Consider the following 27,220-nt stretch of genomic DNA (forward strand, 5'->3'; position numbering starts at 1 on the left):
GCATATACTCAGGATCACTATACAGTGCGGAGTGCTTATACTCAGGATCACTATACAGTGAGGAGTGCTTATACTCAGTATCACTATACAGTGCGGAGTGCTTATACTCAGTATCACTATACAGTGCGGAGTGCTTATACTCAGGATCACTATACAGTGCGGAGTGCTTATACTCAGTATCACTATACAGTGCGGAGTGCTTATACTCAGTATCACTATACAGTGCGGAGTGCTTATACTCAGGATCACTATACAGTGCGGAGTGCTTATACTCAGGATCACTATACAGTGCGGAGTGCTTATACTCAGGATCACTATACAGTGCGGAGTGCTTATACTCAGGATCACTATACAGTGCGGAGTGCATATACTCAGTATCACTATACAGTGCGGAGTGCTTATACTCAGGATCACTATACAGTGCGGAGTGCTTATACTCAGGATCACTATACAGTGCGGAGTGCTTATACTCAGGATCACTATACAGTGCGGAGTGCTTATACTCAGGATCACTATACAGTGCGGAGTGCTTATACTCAGGATCACTATACAGTGCGGAGTGCTTATACTCAGGATCACTATACAGTGCGGAGTGCTTATACTCAGTATCACTATACAGTGCGGAGTGCTTATACTCAGGATCACTATACAGTGCGGAGTGCTTATACTCAGGATCACTATACAGTGCGGAGTGCTTATACTCAGGATCACTATACAGTGCGGAGTGCTTATACTCAGTATCACTACACAGTGCGGAGTGCATATACTCAGGATCACTATACAGTGCGGAGTGCTTATACTCAGGATCACTATACAGTGCGGAGTGCATATACTCAGGATCACTATACAGTGCGGAGTGCTTATACTCAGGATCACTATACAGTGCGGAGTGCTTATACTCAGTATCACTACACAGTGCGGAGTGCATATACTCAGTATCACTATACAGTGCGGAGTGCTTATACTCAGGATCACTATACAGTGCGGAGTGCTTATACTCAGGATCACTATACAGTGCGGAGTGCTTATACTCAGGATCACTATACAGTGCGGAGTGCTTATACTCAGTATCACTACACAGTGCGGAGTGCATATACTCAGTATCACTATACAGTGCGGAGTGCTTATACTCAGGATCACTATACAGTGAGGAGTGCTTATACTCAGTATCACTATACAGTGCGGAGTGCTTATACTCAGTATCACTATACAGTGCGGAGTGCTTATACTCAGGATCACTATACAGTGCGGAGTGCTTATACTCAGTATCACTATACAGTGCGGAGTGCTTATACTCAGTATCACTATACAGTGCGGAGTGCTTATACTCAGGATCACTATACAGTGCGGAGTGCTTATACTCAGGATCACTATACAGTGCGGAGTGCTTATACTCAGGATCACTATACAGTGCGGAGTGCTTATACTCAGGATCACTATACAGTGCGGAGTGCATATACTCAGTATCACTATACAGTGCGGAGTGCTTATACTCAGGATCACTATACAGTGCGGAGTGCTTATACTCAGGATCACTATACAGTGCGGAGTGCTTATACTCAGGATCACTATACAGTGCGGAGTGCTTATACTCAGGATCACTATACAGTGCGGAGTGCTTATACTCAGTATCACTATACAGTGCGGAGTGCTTATACTCAGGATCACTATACAGTGCGGAGTGCTTATACTCAGTATCACTATACAGTGCGGAGTGCTTATACTCAGGATCACTATACAGTGCGGAGTGCTTATACTCAGGATCACTATACAGTGCGGAGTGCTTATACTCAGGATCACTATACAGTGCGGAGTGCTTATACTCAGTATCACTATACAGTGCGGAGAGCTTATACTCAGTATCACTATACAGTGCGGAGTGCTTATACTCAGGATCACTATACAGTGCGGAGTGCTTATACTCAGTATCACTACACAGTGCGGAGTGCATATACTCAGTATCACTATACAGTGCGGAGTGCTTATACTCAGTATCACTATACAGTGCGGAGTGCTTATACTCAGTATCACTATACAGTGCGGAGTGCTTATACTCAGGATCACTATACAGTGCGGAGTGCTTATACTCAGGATCACTATACTGTGCGGAGTGCTTATACTCAGGATCACTATACAGTGCGGAGTGCTTATACCCAGTATCACTATACAGTGCGGAGTGCTTATACTCAGTATCACTATACAGTGCGGAGTGCTTATACTCAGGATCACTATACAGTGCGGAGTGCTTATACTCAGTATCACTATACAGTGCGGAGAGCTTATACTCAGTATCACTATACAGTGCGGAGTGCTTATACTCAGTATCACTATACAGTGCGGAGAGCTTATACTCAGTATCACTATACAGTGCGGAGTGCTTATACTCAGTATCACTATACAGTGCGGAGAGCTTATACTCAGTATCACTATACAGTGCGGAGTGCTTATACTCAGGATCACTATACAGTGCGGAGTGCTTATACTCAGTATCACTATACAGTGCGGAGTGCTTATACTCAGGATCACTATACAGTGCGGAGTGCTTATACTCAGTATCACTACACAGTGCGGAGTGCATATACTCAGGATCACTATACAGTGCGGAGTGCTTATACTCAGTATCACTATACAGTGCGGAGTGCTTATACTCAGTATCACTATACAGTGCGGAGTGCTTATACTCAGTATCACTATACAGTGCGGAGTGCTTATACTCAGGATCACTATACAGTGCGGAGTGCATATACTCAGTATCACTATACAGTGCGGAGTGCTTATACTCAGTATCACTATACAGTGCGGAGTGCATATACTCAGTATCACTACACAGTGCGGAGTGCTTATACTCAGTATCACTATACAGTGCGGAGTGCTTATACTCAGGATCACTCAGGAGTGCTTATACTCAGGATCACTATACAGTGCGGAGTGCTTATACTCAGTATCACTATAAAGTGTCACACCTTTACCTGGAACTTCTTGGCATGAAAGGGGTTAAACTTTGTGCCCCAATAACATGCATTTAACGTGCATTAGAATATAGTGGCGATTTAACCCTTCCCCTGCCTAACCCCACACCCGCAGAAAGTCAACAGGACAAGAAAGGCCCTTTTCACTTGAACTTAACCCTTTCCGTACACCGCGGGGGCAAAGCATTAACGTATTATGCCCGGCTCCCCCCGCAAACGTTTTATTTAACCCTCTCCTATTCAGAACGGGGAATTTAGTGTGACGGGGCGTCCCGTCCGTCTGCCGAGGAGCTCAGTCAATCTCTGCATAGCTTTAGACAGGAAGCTCCTCGGTCGGAGATGCCCCGGGGGCCGCAGGGTATAGGTGGTCACTACTTACAGATACTGCCCTCCTGGGTGGCTTGGGGTTAAGCCACTTTTTCATGGTGTTCCCGTGTGTGCAGCGTGTCCTCCTGTGTCACGCGTGTGACCCGCGCAGAGGCTGCACGGAGCGGCGTTCACGCTGTCACTGCCTGCAGCAGATCACATGCGCGTCAGGAACGTCTTGTGATTTGCACAGACTGCGTTTACTGCCCTCACTCAGGGGCAAAACATAACCGCTCACCGATGAGTGCAGGAGGAGGCGTCAGGGCTCAGAGGTAAGAGACTGCGTGCAACACGCGAGATCACACAGAGACAGCTGCCGGAGAGACAGCCGCCGGAGAGACAACCGCCAGAGAGACAGCCGACAGAGAGACAGCCGACAGCGGCCAGAGAGACAGCCGACAGAGAGACAGCCGACAGAGAGACAGCAGCCAGAGAGACAGCCGACAGAGAGACAGCCGCCGGAGAGACAGCCGACAGAGAGACAGCCGTCGGAGAGACAGCCGCCGGAGAGACAGCCGCCGGAGAGACAGCCGACAGAGAGACAGCCGACAGAGAGACAGCCGTCGGAGAGACAGCCGCCGGAGAGACAGCCGCCGGAGAGACAGCCGACAGAGAGACAGCCGACAGAGAGACAGCCGACAGAGAGACAGCCGACAGAGAGACAGCCGCCGGAGAGACAGCGGCCAGAGAGACAGCCGACAGAGAGACAGCCGACAGAGAGACAGCCGACGGAGAGACAGCCGCCGGAGAGACAGCCGCCGGAGAGACAGCCGCCGGAGAGACAGCCGCCGGAGAGACAGCCGCCAGAGAGACAGCCGACAGAGAGAGAGCCGCCGGAGAGACAGCCGGTACAAACATCGTTACGATGAAACGCCCCTCCCGCTATTACCCCATTGTATAAACCCATTATATCTGCGAGTCTGAAAGCAACCCCACTCCGCCAGCCCAGAGACATCACATATATACGATGCGTATAATACCAGTATTACCAGTATGACCAGTCTCCGTCCCAGTATACACTCTGCACACAGATTACTCACACAGTCTTAAAAGCCAAAGCGTGCTGCGCTCGGAGTACATACTCACTTACACGAGCACTGTGTACATCGGCGGAGCGCTAAGACGGGGGCCACGGTTGCACTCAAAATCTGAGGTGCCCAGCTGGTCCAGCTGCAGTGATGATGGGAGAGGGACGGGGTGTGTATGTGTATAAGTGTATGGAGTTAGAGTGAGTGTGTTAGTGCATAGTGTGTGTGTGTGTGAATGTACAGTGTTAGCATGATTGTGTGTGTCATCATATGGTATTAGAGTGTGTGTCAGTGGATGGTGTGAGCGTCAGTGTGTGTCAGTGGACGGTGTGAGCGTCAGTGTGTGTCAGTGGATGGTGTGAGCGTCAGTGTGTGTCAGTGGACGGTGTGAGCGTCAGTGTGTGTCAGTGGACGGTGTGAGCGTCAGTGTGTGTCAGTGGACGGTGTGAGCGTCAGTGTGTGTCAGTGGACGGTGTGAGTGTCAGTGGACGGTGTGAGCGTCAGTGTGTGTCAGTGGACGGTGTGAGCGTCAGTGTGTGTCAGTGGACGGTGTGAGCGTCAGTGTACGGTGAGAGCGTCAGTGTGTGTCAGTGGATGGTGTGAGTGTCAGTGTGTGTCAGTGTACGGTGTGAGTGTCAGTGTGTGTCAGTGGATGGTGTGAGTGTCAGTGTGTGTCAGTGTACGGTGTGAGTGTCGGTGTGTGTCAGTGGATGGTGTGAGTGTCAGTGTGTGTCAGTGGACGGTGTGAGCGTCAGTGTGTGTCAGTGGACGGTGTGAGCGTCAGTGTACGGTGTGAGCGTCAGTGTGTGTCTGTGGACGGTGTGAGCGTCAGTGTGTGTCAGTGGACGGTGTGAGCGTCAGTGTGTGAGCGTCAGTGTGTGTCTGTGGACGGTGTGAGCGTCAGTGTGTGTCAGTGTACGGTGTGAGCGTCAGTGTACGGTGTGAGCGTCAGTGTGTGTCTGTGGACGGTGTGAGCGTCAGTGTGTGTCAGTGGACGGTGTGAGTGTCAGTGTGTGTCAGTGGACGGTGTGTCAGTGGACAGTGTGAGCGTCAGTGTGTGTCAGCGCATGGTAAAGGAGTGTCAGGGTTAAGCCTAGGGTGGTGTGAGGGAGTGTAAGTGTTTGGTGTTAGAGTGAGTAAAGTCACGTCCTACCTTGTCGCTGTCTACGGTGTTCTGCGAGGTCCGCGAGGCGATGGAGATGGTGTCCGGTTGGCTACTTCCGTCCCCCTGACTGTCCCCGTCTTCTAGGCCGTCCCTGGGAGAGAGAGAGAGAGACGCGCATGGACTCCTAACCAACGGAGCTGCTGTGGCACTCAGTGCATTTCTTATTGCATGTTTCTGAAGAAGAGACCTCCGAGGTCCTGAAAGCTTACGTGATTTATTATCAGAGAAGCTGGTTCTGCGTTCACCGGCAGAGATAAATTAAACCGCGAGCCGCGGCCCCGAAGTTTACCTCTTACTGTTGTTCCTCTGCTTTGCGGGGGTTTTGGGTGGCTGGATCGGCTCCTTCAGCGCCCCCTTCAGGTGGATCATCCTCTCCTGGATCACCTCGCGGATGTGTTTGATCCACTCCTGCTTCACCTCCACGTTGGACGCCTTTGGAAAGAAACCCGTCGGGTGTAAAAATACCCCGAACCCCCCCAATGAAAGGGGCTTTTAAATATTCTGGGGGCGGAGTCTGTTTTCTCGGCTGTTTGTGGGTAAAGAAGCTTCATTCGGTTTTTGTTTGTCGTTCATGAAGTGCGACTCGCTGAAAGTCCGTGTCTTATTTCCGAGTGTCCGTGGGTATGAATTATAATCTCATGTCGTGATGGAGGCTGAGTGCGGGTACTCGGTATCGGGGTTCAGAGGCTGAGTGCGTGTACTCGGTATCGGGGGTTCAGAGGCTGAGTGCGTGTACTCGGTATCAGGGTTCAGAGGCTGAGTGCGGGTACTCGGTATCGGGGTTCAGAGGATGAGTGCGGGTACTCGGTATTGGGGTTCAGAGGCTGAGTGCGTGTACTCGGTATCGGGGTTCAGAGGCTGAGTGCGTGTACTCGGTATCGGGGGTTCAGAGGCTGAGTGCGTGTACTCGGTATCGGGGGTTCAGAGGCTGAGTGCGTGTACTCGGTATCGGGGTTCAGAGGCTGAGTGCGGGTACTCGGTATCGGGGTTCAGAGGCTGAGTGCGTGTACTCGGTATCGGGGTTCAGAGGCTGAGTGCGTGTACTCGGTATCGGGGGTTCAGAGGCTGAGTGCGTGTACTCGGTATCGGGGGTTCAGAGGCTGAGTGCGGGTACTCGGTATCGGGGTTCAGAGGCTGAGTGCGGGTACTCGGTATCGGGGTTCAGAGGCTGAGTGCGTGTACTCGGTATCGGGGGTTCAGAGGCTGAGTGCGTGTACTCGGTATCGGGGGTTCAGAGGCTGAGTGCGTGTACTCGGTATCGGGAGTTCAGAGGCTGAGTGCGGGTACTCGGTATCGGGGTTCAGAGGCTGAGTGCGTGTACTCACCTTCAGCACGGTCTTGTTATCGGAGGACGGCGTGCGTCCCGACCAGAGGGCAAACTTGCAGGAGTCTCCCTCGACGTGCTCCGTCACCCCGAGTTCTGAGGTCTGAAAGGGGAGAGAATCTGTAAGCGTGTTTCGGGGTGACGCGGCGCCCTCGCTGTCCACGTCTGGGCGATCAGCGTCTGTATTTTGGGGTCAGGTTGCGTGGCATCCCGTGGCGCGGCGGCACCATGCGCGGGCGCTCACCTGCAGCTTGCTCTTGTAAACGTATTTGCTGCGACCGGCCGAGTCTTTGATCTCTTTGCAGAAAATGAGCGACATTTCGAAGAGGAAGAGGTGGCGGTCGCGCCCCTTCCGGATCAGCGATTTGGGGTCCCAAACCTGGAAGGAATCCTGAAGGATCAGCTCCCCCTGAACGTCCAGATTCTCATCGAAGCCTGGAATGAGGGGAAGAGATCGTGTCACACGCCACGTGCCGGAGCACGCCACGGATACACGCAACGGAATCTGACACGGATACATGTACAGGAGTGTGACACGGATACATGCAACGGAGTGTGATACGGATACACGTACAGGAGCGCGACACGGATACACGTACAGGAGCACGACACGGATACACGTACAGGAGCACAACACGGATACACGTACAGGAGCGCAACACGGATACACGCAACGGAGTGTGGCACGGATACACGTACAGGAGCGCGACACAGATACACGCAACGGAGTGTGAGTCGGATACACATACAGGAGCGCGACACAGATACACGCAACGGAGTGTGACACGGATACACGTACAGGAGCACAACACAGATACACGCAACGGAGTGTGAGTCGGATACACATACAGGAGCGCGACACAGATACACGCAACGGAGTGTGACACGGATACACGTCCAGGAGCACAACACGGACACACGCAACAGAGTGTGACACGGATACACACAACAGAATGCGACACAGATACACATGCTGGAGTGTGACACGGATACACGTACACGAGAGCAACACGGATACACACAACAAAGCTCCTGCCAAAGGAGAGCTTTGCCCGCATACACATGACACGCGGTGAGCGTGTGATTACCTTCCATCATGCTGACATGCATGGCATCGTTGGCCCTCTTGGGGACGGAGAGCATCACCTCCAGGCCGTCCTTAATCTCTCCTTTCCCTTCTTCGCAGCAGGTGAGGAGCTCCTGCGGGAGAGACGCATGCTTTAAAGATCCACTTCCACCCACGCTTAATATCACGCAACGCTCTGTGACACGCGGTGCCTGCGCGGGCTTTACCGACTCGCCAGAGACCGCTAGGTGTGAAACGCAGTGCATAATATCGGGGGGTGCTAGCATTAACTGAACCTGAGGTGGCACATGTGGTTAAACGTGGCACACCCGGGGTTAAACGTGGCACACACGGGGTTAAGCGTGGCACACACGGGGTTAAGCGTGGCACACCCGGGGTTAAACGTGGCACACCCGGGGTTAAGCGTGGCGCTCTGGTCCGTACCTTGAGCAGAAGCTGGTACTTGGTGATCCTCTGAACCGGTTTGATGAGATAGGAGGAGATGGAATTGGCCAATCCGTGTCTTTGTTGGATTTCCTGCCAACCAAAGAAAGAGCGATCAGAAACTGCCCCACAAAGTGCCCCGTGGCCCCCGCGAGGTACCTACATCAAAGAAGGAGCCCGCATGCTCCAGGATGAGCTGGCTGGAGTCCGGCTTGTTCTTGCAGTACGTGACGTACATCTGGAACTTGTCGGCCTGAGGAACGCGGAACGTGTTAGGGGAGACGGGGCAACTAAGACAGGCGAGTCCCACGCAGCAGGTGCAATTCTGGTGCAAAGTGACAGGAAGTGGAGCAATCACTATAGCAACCGGATGATTGCTCCACATTTACCGCGTTTCTCCATATTTACCACGTTACCCCCCCTGTGTCGGGGGGTAATTATAACTGCCGGGGGGGGTATTATAAATGCTGGGGGGGGTATTATAACTGCCCGGGGGGTATTATAACTGCCTGGGGGAGATGCGCGGATGTGACATTACCCAGGTGACGAAGCAATGCCCCACGTCTTCCGGCAGCTGCTCGTACTTCTCCAGCTCCTTCAGGAAGATGCTGCGAAAGACACAGAGAGCAAAGCGTGAGTACGGGCTGCGTGAGTACGGGCTGCGTGAGTACGGGCTGCGTGAGTACGGGCTGCGTGAGTACGGGGAATGGGGAGGAGAGACGGGGGGGAGCGAGGAGAGACGGGAGGAGCAGGGAGGAGAGACGCGGGGAGCGTGGGGGAGGAGAGGTGCGCGGAGGAGAGGCGTGGGGGGGGGGAGACGGGGGGGGTGTAGGGGTGCACGTGGCGGCCGCCGAGCTCACTTATTGTGGAAGTCGTAGATCTCCTGGATGTTGCCGAAGACGATGTGCTCCTTGTTGAGGATCCCGTGAGGAATCTCCTCCACGCCGCTCGTCATCTCCCACAGGTAGGTCTGGAGGGGAAGGAATCACCGGATCAGCACCGGGGGCTACAAATCCTAATACCCCAACTTGGGGCTAATAAACTCAACGGCACGGCTCGCCCAAACCCCCCGGGGGGCCACTGACTTTCGATGCCGGAAGCTCCTTAGTAATACGTTGCCGGGGGGTATCCGCGCGGCCCCCCATCCCCCTTCCCGGCCGTTACCTCCATGCACTCGTGCAGGTCCCGGACGTACGCTTTCTCCGTCTGCAGCAGCTCGGCCATGATGAACCTGCAGGGAAGCAAAGAAAGCGTCAGCGGGGAGCAGCGAGGGGCCGTGTGGCCCCACGGCGGGCAGATTATCAGACGGAGGCATCCAGGACAAAGTTCCCGGGAAATCAAATTATTCCTCCCCGTCTGCCGTGTCCCTTGACCTGTACATCATTAAACCCACCCCTTGTATCAAATCGCTGCACACGGGGCCCCTGGAATCGCTGCACACGGGGCCCCTGGAATCGCTGCACACGGGGCCCCTGGAATCGCTGCACACGGGGCCCCTGGAATCGCTGCACACGGGGCCCCTGGAATCGCTGCACACGGGGCCCCTGGAATCGCTGCACACGGGGCCCCTGGAATCCTAGAGCCACCCGCAGTCCTATTATTTGGAATAAATATCCGAGTCCATGGGGAATAGACCCCCAACCACTAAAACCCGTGTCTCGGCCACATACTCTTTCTTCCGAGCCGATTTCCTCTTCTCTTCGTTCAGCTCGTGGCCGGCGTCTCGTAATTTCACCTCCGGGTCGCTCAGGATGGCGGGAATGATATCAAGTTCCAGGTCTTTATTTTCCTGTAAGAGAATAAGAGCAGTATGTAAATGGAGCTGCCTCCCAGAAGAGGTGGCTGTGACATTTGTGGGCTGAGTAATAAGTGAAAGCCAAACCAGCACACCACCCCCCCGGCCCCCCCGAGGCGGCGGCGCCCCCTGGAGGTGATAAAGTACCTCGGTGCTGATGCCGAGGGCCCGGTGCAGCACACACTGGTATTTGCCCATGCGCAGCGAGAAGTCCCGGTAATGCTTGTTCACCGTGGTCACCCATTTCTTCAGCTCGGTGGCGTGGACGTGGCCCTTCTCCACGAAGCTGTCGGCCAGCTGGATCAGGAGCCTCACCTTCTCCTTCGTTTGCTTTCGAGAGAAATAATATAATTACTACAGAAAATATTAACCCTTTCCCTACTAAACTTCAGCGGTGAAGGAGTTAAATCCCGTCCCCACGATGAGCAACCAGGAACACACGCACACACGTGTCAAGAGCATGAGGGAACATGCACATGTGTCAGGAGCATCCACGCACACATGTGTCAGGAGCATGTGGGAACACACGCACACACGTCAGTAGCATGTGGGAACACGCGCACATGTGTCAGGAGCATGTGGGAACACATGCACACACATGTCAGGAGCATCCACAAACACACGTGTCAGGAGCATCCACAAACACACGCACACACATGTCAGGAGCATCCACAAACACGCACACACATGTCAGGAGCATGTGGGAACACGCACACACGTGTCAGGAGCCTCCACGAACATACACACATCCGTGTTTTCCGGTTTGTTAATAAATCACAGAATGGATGGGACCCCGGCAGGGAAGAGGTTAATGAGCCGGATGAGCTGCTGCGGAGGCCGTTCCGGGTTTTATTACCTTGGCCGGGATCTGGAACTCTTCATACTGCTTCAGGAGCTCCTGAGCCTCCTCCATGCGCTCCCCGGGAGACGAGTGCGTCAGGAGGTAATGTTCCCCCGCTTCCTGAATCCAGTCTAACGCCTGCGCAGCACAAACATACCCGGGGGTTAATGCCATACAGGGGTACCCAGATACTCGGGGGTTAATGCCATACAGGGGTACCCAGATACCCGGGGGTTAATGCCATACAGGGGTACCCAGATACCCGGGGGTTAATGCGTTACAGGGGTACCCAGATAACCGGTGGTTAATGCGATACAGGGGTACCCAGATACCCGGGGGTTAATGCCATACAGGGGTACCCAGATACCCGGGGGTTAATGCCATACAGGGGTACCCAGATACCCGGGTATTAGCACAGTACAGGGGTACCCAGATACCCGGGGGTTAATACAGTACAGGGGTACCCAGATACCCGGGTATTAATACAGTACAGGGGTACCCAGATACCCGGGTATTAATACAGTACAGGGGTACCCAGATACCCGGGTATTAGCACAGTACAGGTGAGGTCAGTTACCCGTGTATTAGGGCGATACAGGCGGTCATACACCCCAGTAAGGGGTAAGAGGGAGAGGAGACAGTTTAAGGTACTGGGGTATCAGTAAGATGCGTGGTTGCAGGTAAGCGGGAGCCGCCGTGTCGTTACCCGCGTGGCGGCAGCCGCCGCCGGTCGGCGTTCCCTGCGCCTCCTCCCTCACCTGTTTGGCGCTCCTCTCGAAGACGATGTACTGCTGGCACTGGTCCAGGCGCCGCTTCTTCAAGGTCCAGAAATGCAGAACGCGGTTCTCCCGCTGCAGCAGCTCGCTCAGGATGGCTGCAGGAGACACGACATCACTAAACGCATTACATGCGGCTCGGCCAACGTGGTGCGACACGCGTGACGCGTCCCAGCCACGTGCCACGGCCTCTCACCGCCAAACACGGCGACCGGCAGGGGCCTCTCACCTTTGACTTGCTGCTCGGGGCCACGCGTGTGAGGGGCCGCGCCTGGCATACTGACGTTATTCCTGTGAATGTATTTGAGGAAAACCTCGGCATTCCTTCGCGCCAACGTGCAGGCCTGGAAGAGACGGGGGCATCAGACCCGGGCGGCACGGAGATACCCCTTCCCACCGACCACGGGGGCAACTAACAGCCTCACCTTCAGAAAGGCCTCCTTCTGCTCCAGGTGCTTGCTGATCAGAGGCATCACATGGTCCGTTTCAGCCACGGGCCCCAGCTTGTCGTGGCCCCTGCACCAGTCCTCGTCTCTGCGGTATTCCTGCTCCAGGCTTTCCAGGACGCTGCAAACCTGAGGGGCATTAAATACCAACACGCATTCCTGAGATACCCCGGCTGGGGCATTATCAGAATCCGACCTGCCTTGAACTCCCGTCCCACCCCTTACGCCGTATAACCCGTCTAAACGAGCCGCGATTTCTCTGCGACCGGACACACCGCCCCCCGGACCCAACCGGCCCCTGGACACACCGGCCCCCGGACCCAACCGGCCCCCGGACACACCGCCCCCGGCATATTATCTCTCCGGTTCCGTGATACTCGTTACCCTCTAACTGCCGTATCTCGCGGCTCCTGCCCCGCATCGCGCGCCCCGCATCGCGCGCCCCCCATCGCATCTCTCTCCAGATGTTAGCCCCTCGGGACCGACCTGCTCCGAGGTTTTATAGAAGGCCACGGACGCGTTCACCAGCTTCAGCCGGTCCTCCATCTTTAGCATGAGCTGCTGCCAGTGGAGCGCCACCTTCTCGGCACATTCCCGGATGGCGTCGGCGTCGTAATGCCCGGCCTGCAGCAAAGCCTCGGCCTTCTGCTGGACCTGCAAGGCGCTCTGGTGCGTCTTCTGCAGCGAGCTGGCGTGGAAAAGGGACTGCGGCGGAAACGGGGAGAATAAAGAGAATGCGCGTGAATACCCCGAGCGGCCGCATCAGATCATCACAACACGGGCTGGAGTCTGGGGGGCTGCGGCGTGGCTTTCCGTCACCGACCAGACATTACGGGGGTCCTCCAGCCCCGTGCAGGGTTTTGGGTAGCGGCCCCAGCTCAGTCCTGTCCGCCGCACAAAGGTCTCCTACACATTAAACAAGATTGCACACGCGACCACGATGGCAGCATCTGCCGGGCCCTGACCACCAAGGCAGCATCTACCGGGCTCTGACCACCATGGCAGCATCTGCCGGGCCCTGACCACGATGGCAGCGTCTACCGGGCCCTGACCACGATGGCAGCATCTACCGGGCCCTGACCACCAAGGCAGCATCTGCCGGGCTCTGACCACGATGGCAGCATCTGCCGGGCCCTGACCACGATGGCAGCATCTGCCGGGCCCTGACCACGATGGCAGCATCTGCCGGGCCCTGACCACCATGGCAGCGTCTGCCGGGCTCTGAGAACATTTCGTTTCATGCGACCGGCGCAGAGGATGCGTGGCGGGAACGCGGCCCCTCTGATTACTGCACGGCGCGGAATTCCCTAAATACTCAGCGGATCTGGGAATGCGTTTGGCGGGGTCACCTCGATGGCCATCTGGAACTGCTCGTGCTCTCGCTGCAGCTGCTCGGCCTCCGACAGGGAGCTGGCGTTCACCAGACTGGCGTTCAGCATGGACTCCCCGTTACGGATCCAGCCCAGAACCTGAAAGAAAACGACCGAGTGAGGGACTCCGCGGGGCAGCGACCGAGCTCCTCGGGGGCCGGCAGCACACAAGAAACATTTCATTCCGCGTGTTACGGGGGCCGGCAAATCCAGAACCCCAAAAGCCCATTAAACACACGCGGCTCCCGTTACCGGGTGAGATGCACTCGGGGGGTCTCCGGAGGCTGTTAGGGGTAAGAAGGGATTAAGGACTCACCTGTTTGACCTCGGCCTGCAGGTGGCGGAGCTGCAGACATTGCTCCAGCCGCTTGTGGGTCTGCTCGGCGTTCACCTCCAGCTCGTGCTGCTTGTCGTGGAGAAACTCGAGCAGTTCCTGGACCTGCGTGGCGAGGTCCGTGTCCTTCTCACAGATCAGCTCGATACCTGAGATCAGAGAGCGGAGATCAAGAGGCAGCGAGACCGCAACGAGCGAGACCGCAACGAGCGAGACCGCAACGAGCGAGACCGCAACGAGCGAGACCGCAACGAGAGAGACCGCAACGAGCGAGACCGCAACGAGCGAGACCGCAACGAGAGAGCCGGCAACGAGAGAGACCGCAACGAGAGAGACCGCAACGAGAGAGACCGCAACGAGCGAGACCGCAACGAGAGAGCCGGCAACGAGCGAGACTGCAACGAGAGAGACCGCAATGAGCGAGACCGCAACGAGAGAGACCGCAACGAGAGAGACCGCAACGAGAGAGACCGCAACGAGCGAAACCGCAACAAGAGAGACCGCAACGAGCGAGACCGCAACGAGCGAGACCGCAACGAGCGAGACCGCAACGAGCGAGACCGCAAGGAGAGAGCCGGCAACGAGCGAGACCGCAACGAGAGAGACCGCAACAAGAGAGACCGCAACGAGAGAGACCGCAACGAGAGAGATTACAACGAGCGAGACCGCAACGAGAGAGGCCGCAACGAGAGAGGCCGCAACGAGAGAGACCGCAACGAGCGAGACCGCAACGAGAGAGCCGGCAACGAGCGAGACTGCAACGAGAGAGACCGCAACGAGCGAGACCGCAACGAGAGAGACCGCAACGAGAGAGACCGCAACGACCGAGACCGCAACGAGCGAAACCGCAACAAGAGAGACCGCAACGAGCGAGACCGCAACGAGCGAGACCGCAACGAGAGAGCCGGCAACGAGCGAGACCGCAACGAGAGAGACCGCAACAAGAGAGACCGCAACGAGAGAGACCGCAACGAGAGAGATTACAACGAGCGAGACCGCAACGAGAGAGGCCGCAACGAGAGAGGCCGCAACGAGAGAGACCGCAACGAGCGAAACCGCAACGAGCGAAAGCGCAACGAGCGAAACTGCAACGAGCGAAAGCGCAACGAGCGAAACCGCAACGAGCGAGACCGCAACGAGAGAGACCGCAACGAGCGAGACCGCAACGAGAGAGACTGCAACGAGCGAGACCACAACGAGCGAGACTGCAACGAGAGAGATTACAACGAGCGAGACCGCAATGAGAGAGACTATACATTAGTGCAATATCTACCCTAATACCGTCACAGAGACGCCTGCACGGGTTGCGAGACAGCCACAGATTTGACACGGACACGCGTTACCTGACGCCTGCACCTCCATGATGTACTGGTGTAAGTCCTGCCCCTGCTGGATCACCTCGAACGTCATGTTGTTCGTGGCCAGTTTGCGCTCCTTGTGCCGCTGCAGCCGCTGCTCGGCCAGGTTCAGATCCTCCGTGTTAAAATCGTTCATCTGTCGGAGAAGATCCTCATTCCAGGCGTCCAGCTCCGCCGTCACCTGCGTGTTACATGTAACATGAAACGGTCACGCCAGCGGGTATGGGACGAGCCGCCACGGCTTCTCGCAAGGAAACAACGCAAAAGCCCAACCAGCAAATGCACTGCAACGGCAATAAATGCGTCCGGCATATCGTTGGAAGAAGCTGCGTTACCCCTGCGATGCGCTGTCTGCCAATGAAATGGTTAAGAACGGGCACCGCATGTTAAATCTGCTGTACTAAGATAATCGCTCCCACGAGTGTCGCATGAGATGCTTTGAGTGCCGTTTTCTGGGGGAAGTAATTCACTGGCGCACTCGCTCCCACGAGCACAGACCTGCTATCTAAATACCCCTGCCGCCGGCTCACGTGGGGAGAGCAGAATTCGATTACCTTTTAAATGTTACGAAAATAATTATCAAAAAGAATTAAAAACATCCCAAACTTGGTAATTAGCAGAACGGAAGCGACCAACTTCCCGAATCTGCCTCTTTTATCGGCTCCTTAAACCGGTTCACGCATCACCTCGGGGGAGCCCTGCAATAGTCTGCAATCACCTGACGTGCCTAGGGGGGCATCTCCGGCTGGCCATATACCCCGCCGGCACAGAACTTCCAGCGTGAGGGTACAGGGGGGCACCACGGGTCTATCAGATGCCCCAGACTGAAATCAGACTCCTGCGAAAGGAGGAAAAATGGCCCCCGAAGCTGGGAATCTTTCTCCATGCGCAGGGTGCCCTCACCTCGATGGTGTACTGTTCGAAGATGCGCAGCTGCAGGAAGATGTCCAGCTTTATCTTCCTCTCGTGGAAAAGATCCTCCATCTGGACCTGAGCCTCGTCCAGCTGCTGCAGCACCGACTCGATGTGGCTGATCGAGCTGTTGTGCGGAGCCTTATTGCTGGAAACGGCGGAGTCCCTGGAAACGGGCAAAGGGGCCAGAAGGATGAGGACTGTAAGCAGGGGCCACACGGGGCCGCCGGACAGAATTAAAATATCCCGGCCACAGGACGATATGTGGACTGGAAATGGAGTAAGAGTGTCCTGAGGCCACGAGATCCCAGTCGGAGACTACCGGATTACATTCAGAGGTCATACGGATTACGCATGCGCAGTCACCGTGGAGTGCGGACTCACCTGAGTTGCTGTATGAGGTCTTCTCCCTCTTTGATGACGTTGAGGGTGCCGTCCAGTGTCGCCGTCTGCTGCTGCTGGAACTGTTTGATCAGCTCCTGAACGGCATCCACCGAGTCGGCACAGACGTCCTCCAACAGCTCCTTCTGGAGATCTTCCATCCACGTCCACAGCTGGGAACAGAGACAGCCTAACTGAGTGACAGACGGCCACTTCGGCCAGAACCGCCGGGAGGCAGCGAACTCGGACCAAACCGCCGGGAGGCAGCGACCTCAGACAGAACCGCCGGGCCGCAGAGACTTCGGACAGAACCGCCGGGAGGCAGCGAACTCGGACCGAACCGCCGGGAGGCAGCGACCTCGGACAGAACCGCCGGGAGGCAGCGACCTCAGACAGAACCGCCGGGAGGCAGCAACCTCAGACAGAACCGCCGGGAGGCAGCGACCTCGGACAGAACCGCCGGGAGGCAGAGACCTCGGACAGAACCGCCGGGAGGCAGCGACCTCGGATAGAACCGCCGGGAGGCAGCGACCTCAGACAGAACCGCCGGGAGGCAGCGACCTCGGACAGAACCGCCGGGAGGCAGCGACCTCAGACAGAACCGCCGGGAGGCAGAGACCTCAGACAGAGACTCCAGTGGCCCCCACTCCCCCCCACGGACCCTCTTACCTCCTTGGTGTGACTGTGGAACGAGACAGACATGTCCAGAAGCAGCTTCCTCTGCTCCACGCGTCGCACAAAGTCCTGGATCCGGACCTCGAGGTGCCTGGCCGCCTTGTAGATCTCCTCGGGGTCGCATTCACCGGTCTGGGCCAGCTGCTCGGCGGCCTCCAGCAGCTTGTCGGCGTTGGTGTACGTGTTCTGGGGGACCCAAAATTAACCGCGTGAGGACTGGGTTGGTACCGCGTTCACCGTGAAGGAGTCCGACATGTTAATTTTGCTTCCCCCACGCCGGGGTACAAGGCCGCCCCTCTGCCTTCACTCAAAGGGAACATAAACCAATCACCTTGCAGCAGCCTGAGCGGCCGCCCAGCATCGCCCGTCTCGGGTTATAAATTTATACGAAACATTCCAGTTTTACCAATATGAGTTAATCTGTAATTCATTTGCGGTTGATGACTGTCTGGCAAATGGCAGCAGCTGTCAGATAACCCAGGAACCCCTGAACTAGGACGGCAGGACCAGGGGGTTCCAACAGTGATGAGGCCCTATATGCATGGAACGGCCTCCCAGCAGAGGTGGTAGAGGGTAATACAGTGAGGGTATTAAACATGCATGGGATAGACATACGGCTCCTGAATCTAAGACGAGACCAACGACTGATTAAGGTTTTTACAGCAGGAGAGACGGGCGACTAGACGTGAAAGATCGTGTCTCTATGATTGGGTGTCCGGACGGCCCCGGTGGCCCCAAACTGCTATAGAAACAGATAATGTGTTTTATGTTAAATCTCACGTAATATCGCCTGCTGCGGCCGTAGCGCTCCCATCTAACGCTGCGTAAAACCCCGTTACTGAGCGCAGGTGGGAGGCGAGGGGCCGCGGGAGGCGAGGGGCCGCGTGTGGACTTTAGGACACGGCAGCTACTTTCTGCCCCCTCCATCCAGCTGATTGCCGGAGCTGCTATCATTTAAGGACTAAAATTAGCCCCTGACGGCACATGGAGTGGGTTTCTGGGGGTGGATGCTGGTGGGATGCGTGGCGCATGGTTGCTATGGGAGGTTGCCATGGTTACTGAAGACTCCCACTAGACTCATCACATGCAATTTGCATGAATCCGGCACGGGCTGCAGCAGCGCATGCGCATTACCCCGTTACGCTGGAGGGGTTATTAATGCATTTTATCTGATTATAAAACACTAAGTGCCTGTTAATTGTCCACAAAGGGGAACAGTTCTGCCCCGTTCTCTGAAGAAGCCCCCCGCCAGTCTATGAAGGGTGATGTACTGGATCGGGCTCAGTCTCCAGGGCGTCCCTCCTCTGTACGAACTCCATACACCGGGTATAAGACGTGGAATTAGATATTCCCATCAGGGGCAATTTTTTTTTGGAATCTACCCCATTTGCATCAGAAGGTCTATTTATTAACCCTCGAGGGAGAGTTAAAGCTGAAACATCCCATCCACCCCCCGTGTATTAACCCCTGCGGAGGGAGCAGTGCCACGCGGCGATACCTGCGCCACTTCCTCAAAGTCATCGTGCCTCTTCTGCAGAGCTCGCGCTCGGTGCAACGACTTCCCCACCCCGGTGTGTTTGCTCAGGAAAGCTTCCCCGTGATTCTCGATCCAGTCCAGAACCTGCAGAGACAAAAAGAAACGGAACGTCAGCCAACAAACTCGCGGACAGGTCACGTGTTACCGGCTGCTGACCGCGGGCCGCGTCTCTCGCTGCCCGGGCCTCTCGCCCCCCCGCGCCTCTCGCGCCCCTCGCCCCCCGCGCGCCTCTCTCGCCCCCTCCCCGCGCCTCTCTCGCCCCCTCCCCGCGCCGATACTTGTCAGATATTAGAGGTCGGAGAAGCTGAGATCTCAGCTTTAAACCCCCAGAGCATGTAATGAGCGCCTCGGACCAGCAGGTGGCGCCGTCAGCCGGCAGATACATTGTAACAGCCTGCGACTCACACGTGACTTCTGAACACGCACAGTAACTGCATGCGTATGTCACGAAACACGCCGCCTGGAGCACGTGCTGTAATCTGCAGCCATGTCAGTGATACGTCTGATAAGCCGTGTTAAATCACACAGCCTGTGCCGGGATTATAATACGTTATATCAGATCGAAGGTGTGCCAAGAGCTGACACTCTGCTGCATAAAATCTCTAAAAATGTCAGTTTTTCCCAATTTCTGCAGCTGTGGTACCACTAAGTAATTCCAAATGATAAAGCTGACAGCAGGTAACAGAAAGGGTTAATGGGTTGTAGATCTGTAGGATGTAGATCTCTTGTCCCATCACGCTCACCATTAACCCCACACACGCCATCACACCCTCGCCATGAAGCTACCTACACAATGCGTCCTACGCTCCCTGACACCATCTGGCCTCACCAAGTGCCACTGAGCGCAGGAGACCAGACGCGCATGCATGAAGGACGCATGGCGCAGTGAGTCTAATGCAGCCTATGGCTAAAGGAATCATTGAGTCACAGTAATCCAGACGTGAAAAGGTTAACGATGGGGGATGGCGAGATGACGGAGCGTGCAATCATTTCTCTTTGTTGATGGAATGGGAATTATGGTTGCCATGGTAACTGTAAAACAATTTCTCATACTCGGATCCGAGGCGTATTGTGTTCCGCTCACAGCGGAGGCAGAACGTGTGTCGGTGGAACTGAAAGCTCAACGTCACTTCAGCCGTGCGCTGCTTTAACCCTTTCAGCGCCGTAGCCTGGCCAGGATCCTGTGCCTTTAAAATGGCAAAAGATCCTGAATCAGTCAATTCCTCGGCTTCAATAAACGTCACTTTTACTTTTTCTCCCGTATTGTTTGCAGGATGGCAGGAAAATTGTTAAATTTACATTTTCCTGCCAATAACGTGGCTGCCGCGATCTCCAGGACCCATCAATCTGCTCCCGCGGTGATCGGCGATCAATAATCACCTCCACGGGCAGACAAACGCATTTTTCTTCCTAAAACGTGATTCATCAAAATCAGCGCCACGAGGAAGTCGAGTTAATTAATCGACTCAGAGGCTCTGATCGCTTAACGAGTCGCTCTGACAGAGACCGACGGACCTTGTCCTGCGATTTTAACCCTCTGGTAGTCAGAGAAACATTTACTGTCCCGGGTGTTTTAATTAATATCCCCCCAGGACACAAGATGTTTTCGCGAACATTTTTAATGCTGCACCAGATTTCCGGCGGTCAGTAACAGGAGCGAGTGGATTTGCGCTGCTCACCTGTTGGACGTCCTGCTGGAACACGCAGAGCTGCAGCCTCTGGTGGAGCCGGACCTTGCGGTGTTGCCAGATGCTCTCAAGCCTCCGCTGGTGGTGGAGGACCTCGTGGACCACGTCTAGTACCTGGTGGACAGCCTTGGAGTAGTTGGCGGTGGCCGTCAGGGACTCCGAGTTCCCGGGACTCAGCGGCCGCTGCAGCACATCCAGCAGCGCCTTCCCGTCTTGGCTGACCTGGAGGAAGAGCGCGTTATGCTCTACTATATCACTGACCTTATGGGGCCCGGGGCCCGGACATTCCCGGCACCCCTACCCAAACCATGGGGTCAGAGGTCACGTCACCCTAATGAAACCCTGCAAGATTCCCAGACAAACCTAGGGGCCCCAACCTTGAGCTGGCTGACATCCAGTCTTATCACCCCCAGCCAGCCCCGCGGTTCCGTTCGGGAAGGAGTTTGCCCGTTTCTTGTACATTTCTGCCCGATTTGCTCAGCTGGCAGGGAAGATGCCCCCCCCGTCCCCCCGGGGGGTCCTCACCTCGGCGTACGCCTGCGTGACCTCCTCGTATAGCGTTTGGTGATGATGAATGGCCATCTCCAGCCCCTGCATTTCGGACGGCAGACCCCCATCGTTACACAGCTTGCACCACGTGTCCACGCCAGACAGAAACTGAAACAAAGCCAAGCATTCGTCACGTTCCAAAAACAGCCGAGACCCCCTCCCCCGATCTCATAACCCGCCGGCTGCCCGCAGAGTATCTCTGCTCCCGGGGGATTCTGACACCGTAACGCAGAGCCTCGCCTTTACGAGCAGAGAGACACGCGGCTTCCGCTCTCACTGGCCGATCCTGTCACATGACAGGAAGTAGGAAGCTATCTGCGCCATCATTGGTCAAACTGCGGGAAGCACTGCTGCAGGAGAGGGGCCCCTGCGCCAAGTGGCCTCCGTCTGGCCCCGCACGGCCCCCAGCACTACATAAACTACGCTGCAGCAAGCGGGGGCCCCAAGACAAATGCCTCGTTTGCCCCATTGTTAATCTGTGTGAAGCTCGGCGCATGCATCGCGCGGCAGGGGCCCGGATCCGCTCCACGCTGCGTCGCTGCCTCCAAACTCCCACATCATTATCTCAAGGATCGGAGCTGCTTGGCCTTCACTTCAAAGGCAACAGCCGCGCATGTCTGCCAGGCCTGCGTCCGCTACACAGGAACGAGCGCAGCCGGGAGGACCGGGGGCGGAAAAACGGCTCTGGAGGCAAAAGAAAATCTCTTGGGAGTTCAACAATTTATCCGATTCGTCCTTAATGAGTCCGCAATGAAAAACAGAAACTGTAACTGAGGCACGACGGAGGTCTCCAGAAAAAAGGTCTGAGAAGCGCGTAACGGGGGGCCAAAGCGTAACGGGGGGCCAAAGCGCACCGGATGAACACCCGGGAAATCGAGCCGCCGGATCCCCCAAACCAGTCTGGTTACTAATGGGTTAATGGTTATGAATTTATTGTTTCCTGTAATATTCCCGTTTCCTGATCCTTTACAGGCTCCGCAGATATTTTCTCTGGGAATTGATTCGTTATTCCCGCGGCTCACCTGCTCGGCCTTCTGGTGGAACACGGCTGACATGGCGAGGATGGCGCTCCTCTCGTCCAGCGCCGCCGCGAAGCTCTTCCACTCCTGGTCCAGCTGGGTGGAGATCTGCTTGATCTGCTGAGACGCGTAATGGCCGGCTTCGATGAGCCGCGACGCCACGGACATGATGCGGTTAATGTTCACGTACGCGTTCTGAAACGGGAGAAACGGACAGTTACAGCCACGATGGAAAGGGTTAAACGAGCAGAAAACGTACGGCTGGAGCGGCAAAACCCCCTCTACTGAACTCTCTATATGTGCTCATTCTTTATAATCTATACACCCAATATGACCTATATAATCTATATAAAGTATATAATATAATCTATACGATCCACATAAATTATATAATATATACAACCCATATACAGTCTCAATAATATACGCAACCATATAATATAACCTATACAACCAATATGACCTATATAATCTATATAAAGTATATAATATAATCTATACAGCCAATATGATCTATAATATAATACATATACAACCCATATAAAATCCAAATGATCTATATAATCGATATATACTACATAATATAATCTATACAACCAATATGATCTATATAATCTATATAAAGTATATAATATAATCTATACACCCAATATGACCTATATAATCTATATAAAGTATATAATATAATCTATACGATCCACATAAATTATATAATATACACAACCCATATACAGTCTCAATAATATACGCAACTATATAATATAACCTATACAACCAATATGACCTATATAATCTATATAAAGTATATAATATAATCTATACGATCCACATAAATTATATAATATATACAACCCATATACAGTCTCAATAATATACGCAACCATATAATATAACCTATACAACCAATATGACCTATATAATCTATATAAAGTATATAATATAATCTATACAGCCAATATGATCTATAATATAATACATATACAACCCATATAAAATCCAAATGATCTATACAATCGATATATACTACATAATATAATCTATACAACCAATATGATCTATATAATCTATATAAAGTATATAATATAATCTATACACCCAATATGACCTATATAATCTATATAAAGTATATAATATAATCTATACGATCCACATAAATTATATAATATACACAACCCATATACAGTCTCAATAATATACGCAACTATATAATATAACCTATACAACCAATATGACCTATATAATCTATATAAAGTATATAATATAATCTATACGATCCACATAAATTATATAATATATACAACCCATATACAGTCTCAATAATATACGCAACCATATAATATAACCTATACAACCAATATGACCTATATAATCTATATAAAGTATATAATATAATCTATACGATCCACATAAATTATATAATATATACAACCCATATACAGTCTCAATAATATACGCAACCATATAATATAATCTATACATCCAATATGATCTATAATATAATACATATACAACCCATATACAATCCAAATGATCTATATAATCGATATATACTATATAATATAATCTATACAACCAATATGACCTATATAATCTATATAAATTATATAATATATACAACCCATATACAGTCTCAATAATATACGCAACTATATAATATAATCTATACACCCAACATGATCTATAATATAATACATATACAACCCATATACAATCCAAATAATCTATATAATATAATCTATACAACCAATATGATCTATAATATAATACATATACAACCCATATACAATCCAAATAATCTATATAATATAATCTATACAGCCAATATGATCTATAATATAATACATATACAACCCATATACAATCCAAATAATCTATATAATATAATCTATACAGCCAATATGACCTATATAATCTATATAAACTATATAATACATATACAACCCATATACAATCCAAATCATCTATATAAATCGATATATACTATATAATATAATCTATACACCCAATATAATCTATATGATTTATGTAATACATATACAACCTATATACAGTCTCAATAATATATGCAACTATATAATATAATCCATACAACCCAGATAATGTACATAAACGTTATGATCTATAGAACGTATACAGTCTCAACAATCTATACAGTTTATTTCACGTAAATGTATAGAATCAGAGCCCAAAGAGCGGCTACTTGGACGGCCTCTGAATTCTACGAAGAATAATCCTCTCCCTCTGATGTTTACAGAAAGATTGAAGCTGAAATGCCTTCCTGCCCCGTTTCCCTCCCCGGGGTAGGCATTAGTGGGGTGCATTTCTAGACATTTCTCATCGGTCACCCCGAATATACCCCTCCGCAGCCCCGTCTTTAACATCTGCCCCGAGCGAGAGAGGCAGCTCTGAATCTATGGCCATGAGGGGGTTAAACCACAGAGCGTCAGCCAAGTAACAACAATGAGAAAGGACTGAGGGGTAACAGACGGCCCCCGGGGGCCGCATAGACCCCACACAGCAGACGGGACATGCGGCTTTAATTATCTTCACATCAGTGAACTGCAGAGCCTTCTTTAATCGCAGCGTCAATCAATCCAACAAAGAGCCGCAGATCCTCCCGCTCCGCAGATCCTCCCGCTCCGCAGATCACCTCGCTCCGCAGATCCTCCCGCTCCGCAGATCCTCCCGCTCCACAGATCCTCCCGCTCCACAGATCACCTCGCTCCGCAGATCACCTCGCTCCGCAGATCCTCCCGCTCCACAGATCACCTCGCTCCGCAGATCACCCCGCTCCGCAGATCCTCCCGCTCCACAGATCACCTCGCTCCGCAGATCACCTCGCTCCGCAGATCACCTCGCTCCGCAGATCACCTCGCTCCGCAGATCGTCACACTCCGCAGAACATCTCGCTCCGCAGATCACATGGTTTAAAAGCACAGAATCAAGAAACTTATTCTGCGACTATGGCAACAAAATCTTTCAGGATCACCTTCTTGTGAGAACGCGGCTGAGGTTGGGTTCCAGATGCGTGATTCCTGGAAAAAGCCTGACAGCATGCAGGCCTCCTCTCGCACTCCAACTACCGTGATCCTCAGCCAGCCAAGGAAAGCATCCGACTGCCCCCCCTCCAGCCCCCCTTCATCGTCTTTACACTTCGGCTCCTGCTGTCAGAATTTACAGCCACGTACAGGAGGGGTCGCCCCATGCCTGCGGGGTCGCCCCAAATGCCTGCGGGGTCGCCCCAAATGCCTGCGGGGTCAGCGCCTCTCCATGGGATACTCCTGGCATCTAATAAACCTTTTCTATTTATTGCAGAGGAGGCCGGCTGGATCCCCGCTCCCTGCACAGACAACCCCTTCTCTCCTTTCTCCCTAAAGCCCAGCAACTAATTCTAAAAAGCTGCTCATATAATAGGGGGGGCAGGAGGGGGGGGCGCATTCCACACGCCTCATCAGGGGGGGTTGGGTCGGGTCAAATACTGCGCGCGTTACTCCGTGTAAACCCCCTAACACCCGCCTGGATTAGATACCTGGAACAGCCATCCAGACGATGTGGTCAGAGCACAACTAAATGTGCAGTTTAAGAAAAAGCTCGGTGAACATGGAAGTCCCGAACGTGCGAGGTTTCCATGTAGGACCCGTGTATTTCTATCACCCGGTTACACGCCCGGCACTCTAACACAAACCCCGTGTTCTATCACACGGATGACACGGATCTCACCATTGAGTTCATGGCGAAGTGGTTGTGTTGGGTCTGCAGGTCCACGGCGTGCTGGTAGCTCATCCCGATCTCCGTGTGGCCCTGGAGAAACACCTCCTTGTTGTGGGTGATCCAGTCAAACATCTGCATGGGGAGAAGCGCAACACGTTACCGCGGGGGCCACGTCAGGTGAGCGGGGGCCACGTCAGGTGAGCGGGGGCCACGTCAGGGGAGAGGGGGCCACGTCAGGGGAGCGGGGGCCACGTCAGGGGAGCTGGGGCCACGTCAGGGGAGCTGGGGCCACGTCACGAGACACAGCCCAGTGAGCAATTATCTGCAGGGGGTATAACCCTCGGGGGAGGGTGACCACATACCCCCCCACTGGGGTGTCTCACCCTGTGTTTAAAGGCATATTTGGTCACATGGAGAGGCCTGGCGTGTGCACGGAATCCATTACATGCGTGTAACATGTGTCACACAAATCTCTCACAATCCCCACACCTCCCCCACTCTATAATATATATCTGTATACATGAAACACGCGCATACACGCTGTCCCCGGCCTGTTAATATGTGCTGGCGTGTACAGGTCACGGGGAGCCCTAGGTACCGACCCATAACCCCCAACCTGGACTAACAGCTACCGACCGACCCATAACCCCCAACCTGGACTAACAGCTACCGACCCATAACCCCCCCGACCTGCACTAACAGCTACCGACCCATAACCCCCCCGACCTGCACTAACAGGAACCGACCCATAACCCCCCCGACCTGCACTAACAGCTACCGACCCATAACCCCCCCGACCTGCACTAACAGCTACCGACCCATAACCCCCCCCGACCTGCACTAACAGCTACCGACCCATAACCCCCCCCCGACCTGCACTAACAGCTACCGACCCATAACCCCCCCCGACCTGCACTAACAGCTACCGACCCATAACCCCCCCCCGACCTGCACTAACAGGAACCGACCCATAACCCCCCCCCCGACCTGCACTAACAGGAACCGACCCATAACCCCCCCGACCTGCACTAACAGGAACCGACCCATAACCCCCCCGACCTGCACTAACAGGAACCGACCCATAACCCCCCCGACCTGCACTAACAGGAACCGACCCATAACCCCCCCGACCTGCACTAACAGCTACCGACCCATAACCCCCCGACCTGCACTAACAGGAACCGACCCATAACCCCCCCGACCTGCACTAACAGCTACCGACCCATAACCCCCCCGACCTGCACTAACAGCTACCGACCCATAACCCCCCCGACCTGCACTAACAGCTACCGACCCATAACCCCCCCGACCTGCACTAACAGCTACCGACCCATAACCCCCCCGACCTGCACTAACAGGAACCGACCCATAACCCCCCCCGACCTGCACTAACAGCTACCGACCCATAACCCCCCCGACCTGCACTAACAGGAACCGACCCATAACCCCCCCGACCTGCACTAACA

General features: G+C 53.6%; 1 protein-coding gene across 3 annotated transcripts in view; it reads right to left on the reverse strand.

Moving 5' to 3' along the window:
• KALRN (kalirin RhoGEF kinase) overlaps window positions 1-27,220 on the reverse strand; it is a 91,931-nt gene that overhangs the window by 34,631 nt on the left and 30,080 nt on the right. For all 3 annotated transcript variants that reach the window (XM_053471024.1, XM_053471023.1, XM_053471022.1), the window contains exons 6-33: window positions 25,764-25,886; window positions 22,047-22,238; window positions 21,001-21,132; window positions 20,467-20,697; window positions 18,749-18,871; window positions 17,245-17,436; window positions 16,579-16,748; window positions 16,186-16,360; window positions 15,268-15,463; window positions 13,907-14,073; window positions 13,570-13,689; window positions 12,707-12,925; window positions 12,200-12,349; window positions 12,004-12,118; window positions 11,757-11,872; window positions 11,014-11,136; window positions 10,305-10,487; window positions 10,033-10,151; window positions 9,527-9,593; window positions 9,223-9,332; window positions 8,901-8,970; window positions 8,526-8,615; window positions 8,363-8,455; window positions 7,941-8,052; window positions 7,097-7,287; window positions 6,854-6,955; window positions 5,818-5,960; window positions 5,517-5,619 (exon numbers count right to left, since the gene is read on the reverse strand). In XM_053471024.1, coding sequence (XP_053326999.1) covers window positions 5,517-5,619; window positions 5,818-5,960; window positions 6,854-6,955; window positions 7,097-7,287; window positions 7,941-8,052; window positions 8,363-8,455; window positions 8,526-8,615; window positions 8,901-8,970; window positions 9,223-9,332; window positions 9,527-9,593; window positions 10,033-10,151; window positions 10,305-10,487; window positions 11,014-11,136; window positions 11,757-11,872; window positions 12,004-12,118; window positions 12,200-12,349; window positions 12,707-12,925; window positions 13,570-13,689; window positions 13,907-14,073; window positions 15,268-15,463; window positions 16,186-16,360; window positions 16,579-16,748; window positions 17,245-17,436; window positions 18,749-18,871; window positions 20,467-20,697; window positions 21,001-21,132; window positions 22,047-22,238; window positions 25,764-25,886 — 3,927 coding nt within the window. The remainder of the gene's footprint in view (window positions 1-5,516; window positions 5,620-5,817; window positions 5,961-6,853; window positions 6,956-7,096; window positions 7,288-7,940; window positions 8,053-8,362; window positions 8,456-8,525; window positions 8,616-8,900; window positions 8,971-9,222; window positions 9,333-9,526; window positions 9,594-10,032; window positions 10,152-10,304; window positions 10,488-11,013; window positions 11,137-11,756; window positions 11,873-12,003; window positions 12,119-12,199; window positions 12,350-12,706; window positions 12,926-13,569; window positions 13,690-13,906; window positions 14,074-15,267; window positions 15,464-16,185; window positions 16,361-16,578; window positions 16,749-17,244; window positions 17,437-18,748; window positions 18,872-20,466; window positions 20,698-21,000; window positions 21,133-22,046; window positions 22,239-25,763; window positions 25,887-27,220) is intronic.

This window comes from Spea bombifrons, chromosome 7 (genome assembly GCF_027358695.1).
Source record: "Spea bombifrons isolate aSpeBom1 chromosome 7, aSpeBom1.2.pri, whole genome shotgun sequence".
In the NCBI taxonomy this organism is placed as follows: domain Eukaryota; kingdom Metazoa; phylum Chordata; class Amphibia; order Anura; family Pelobatidae; genus Spea; species Spea bombifrons.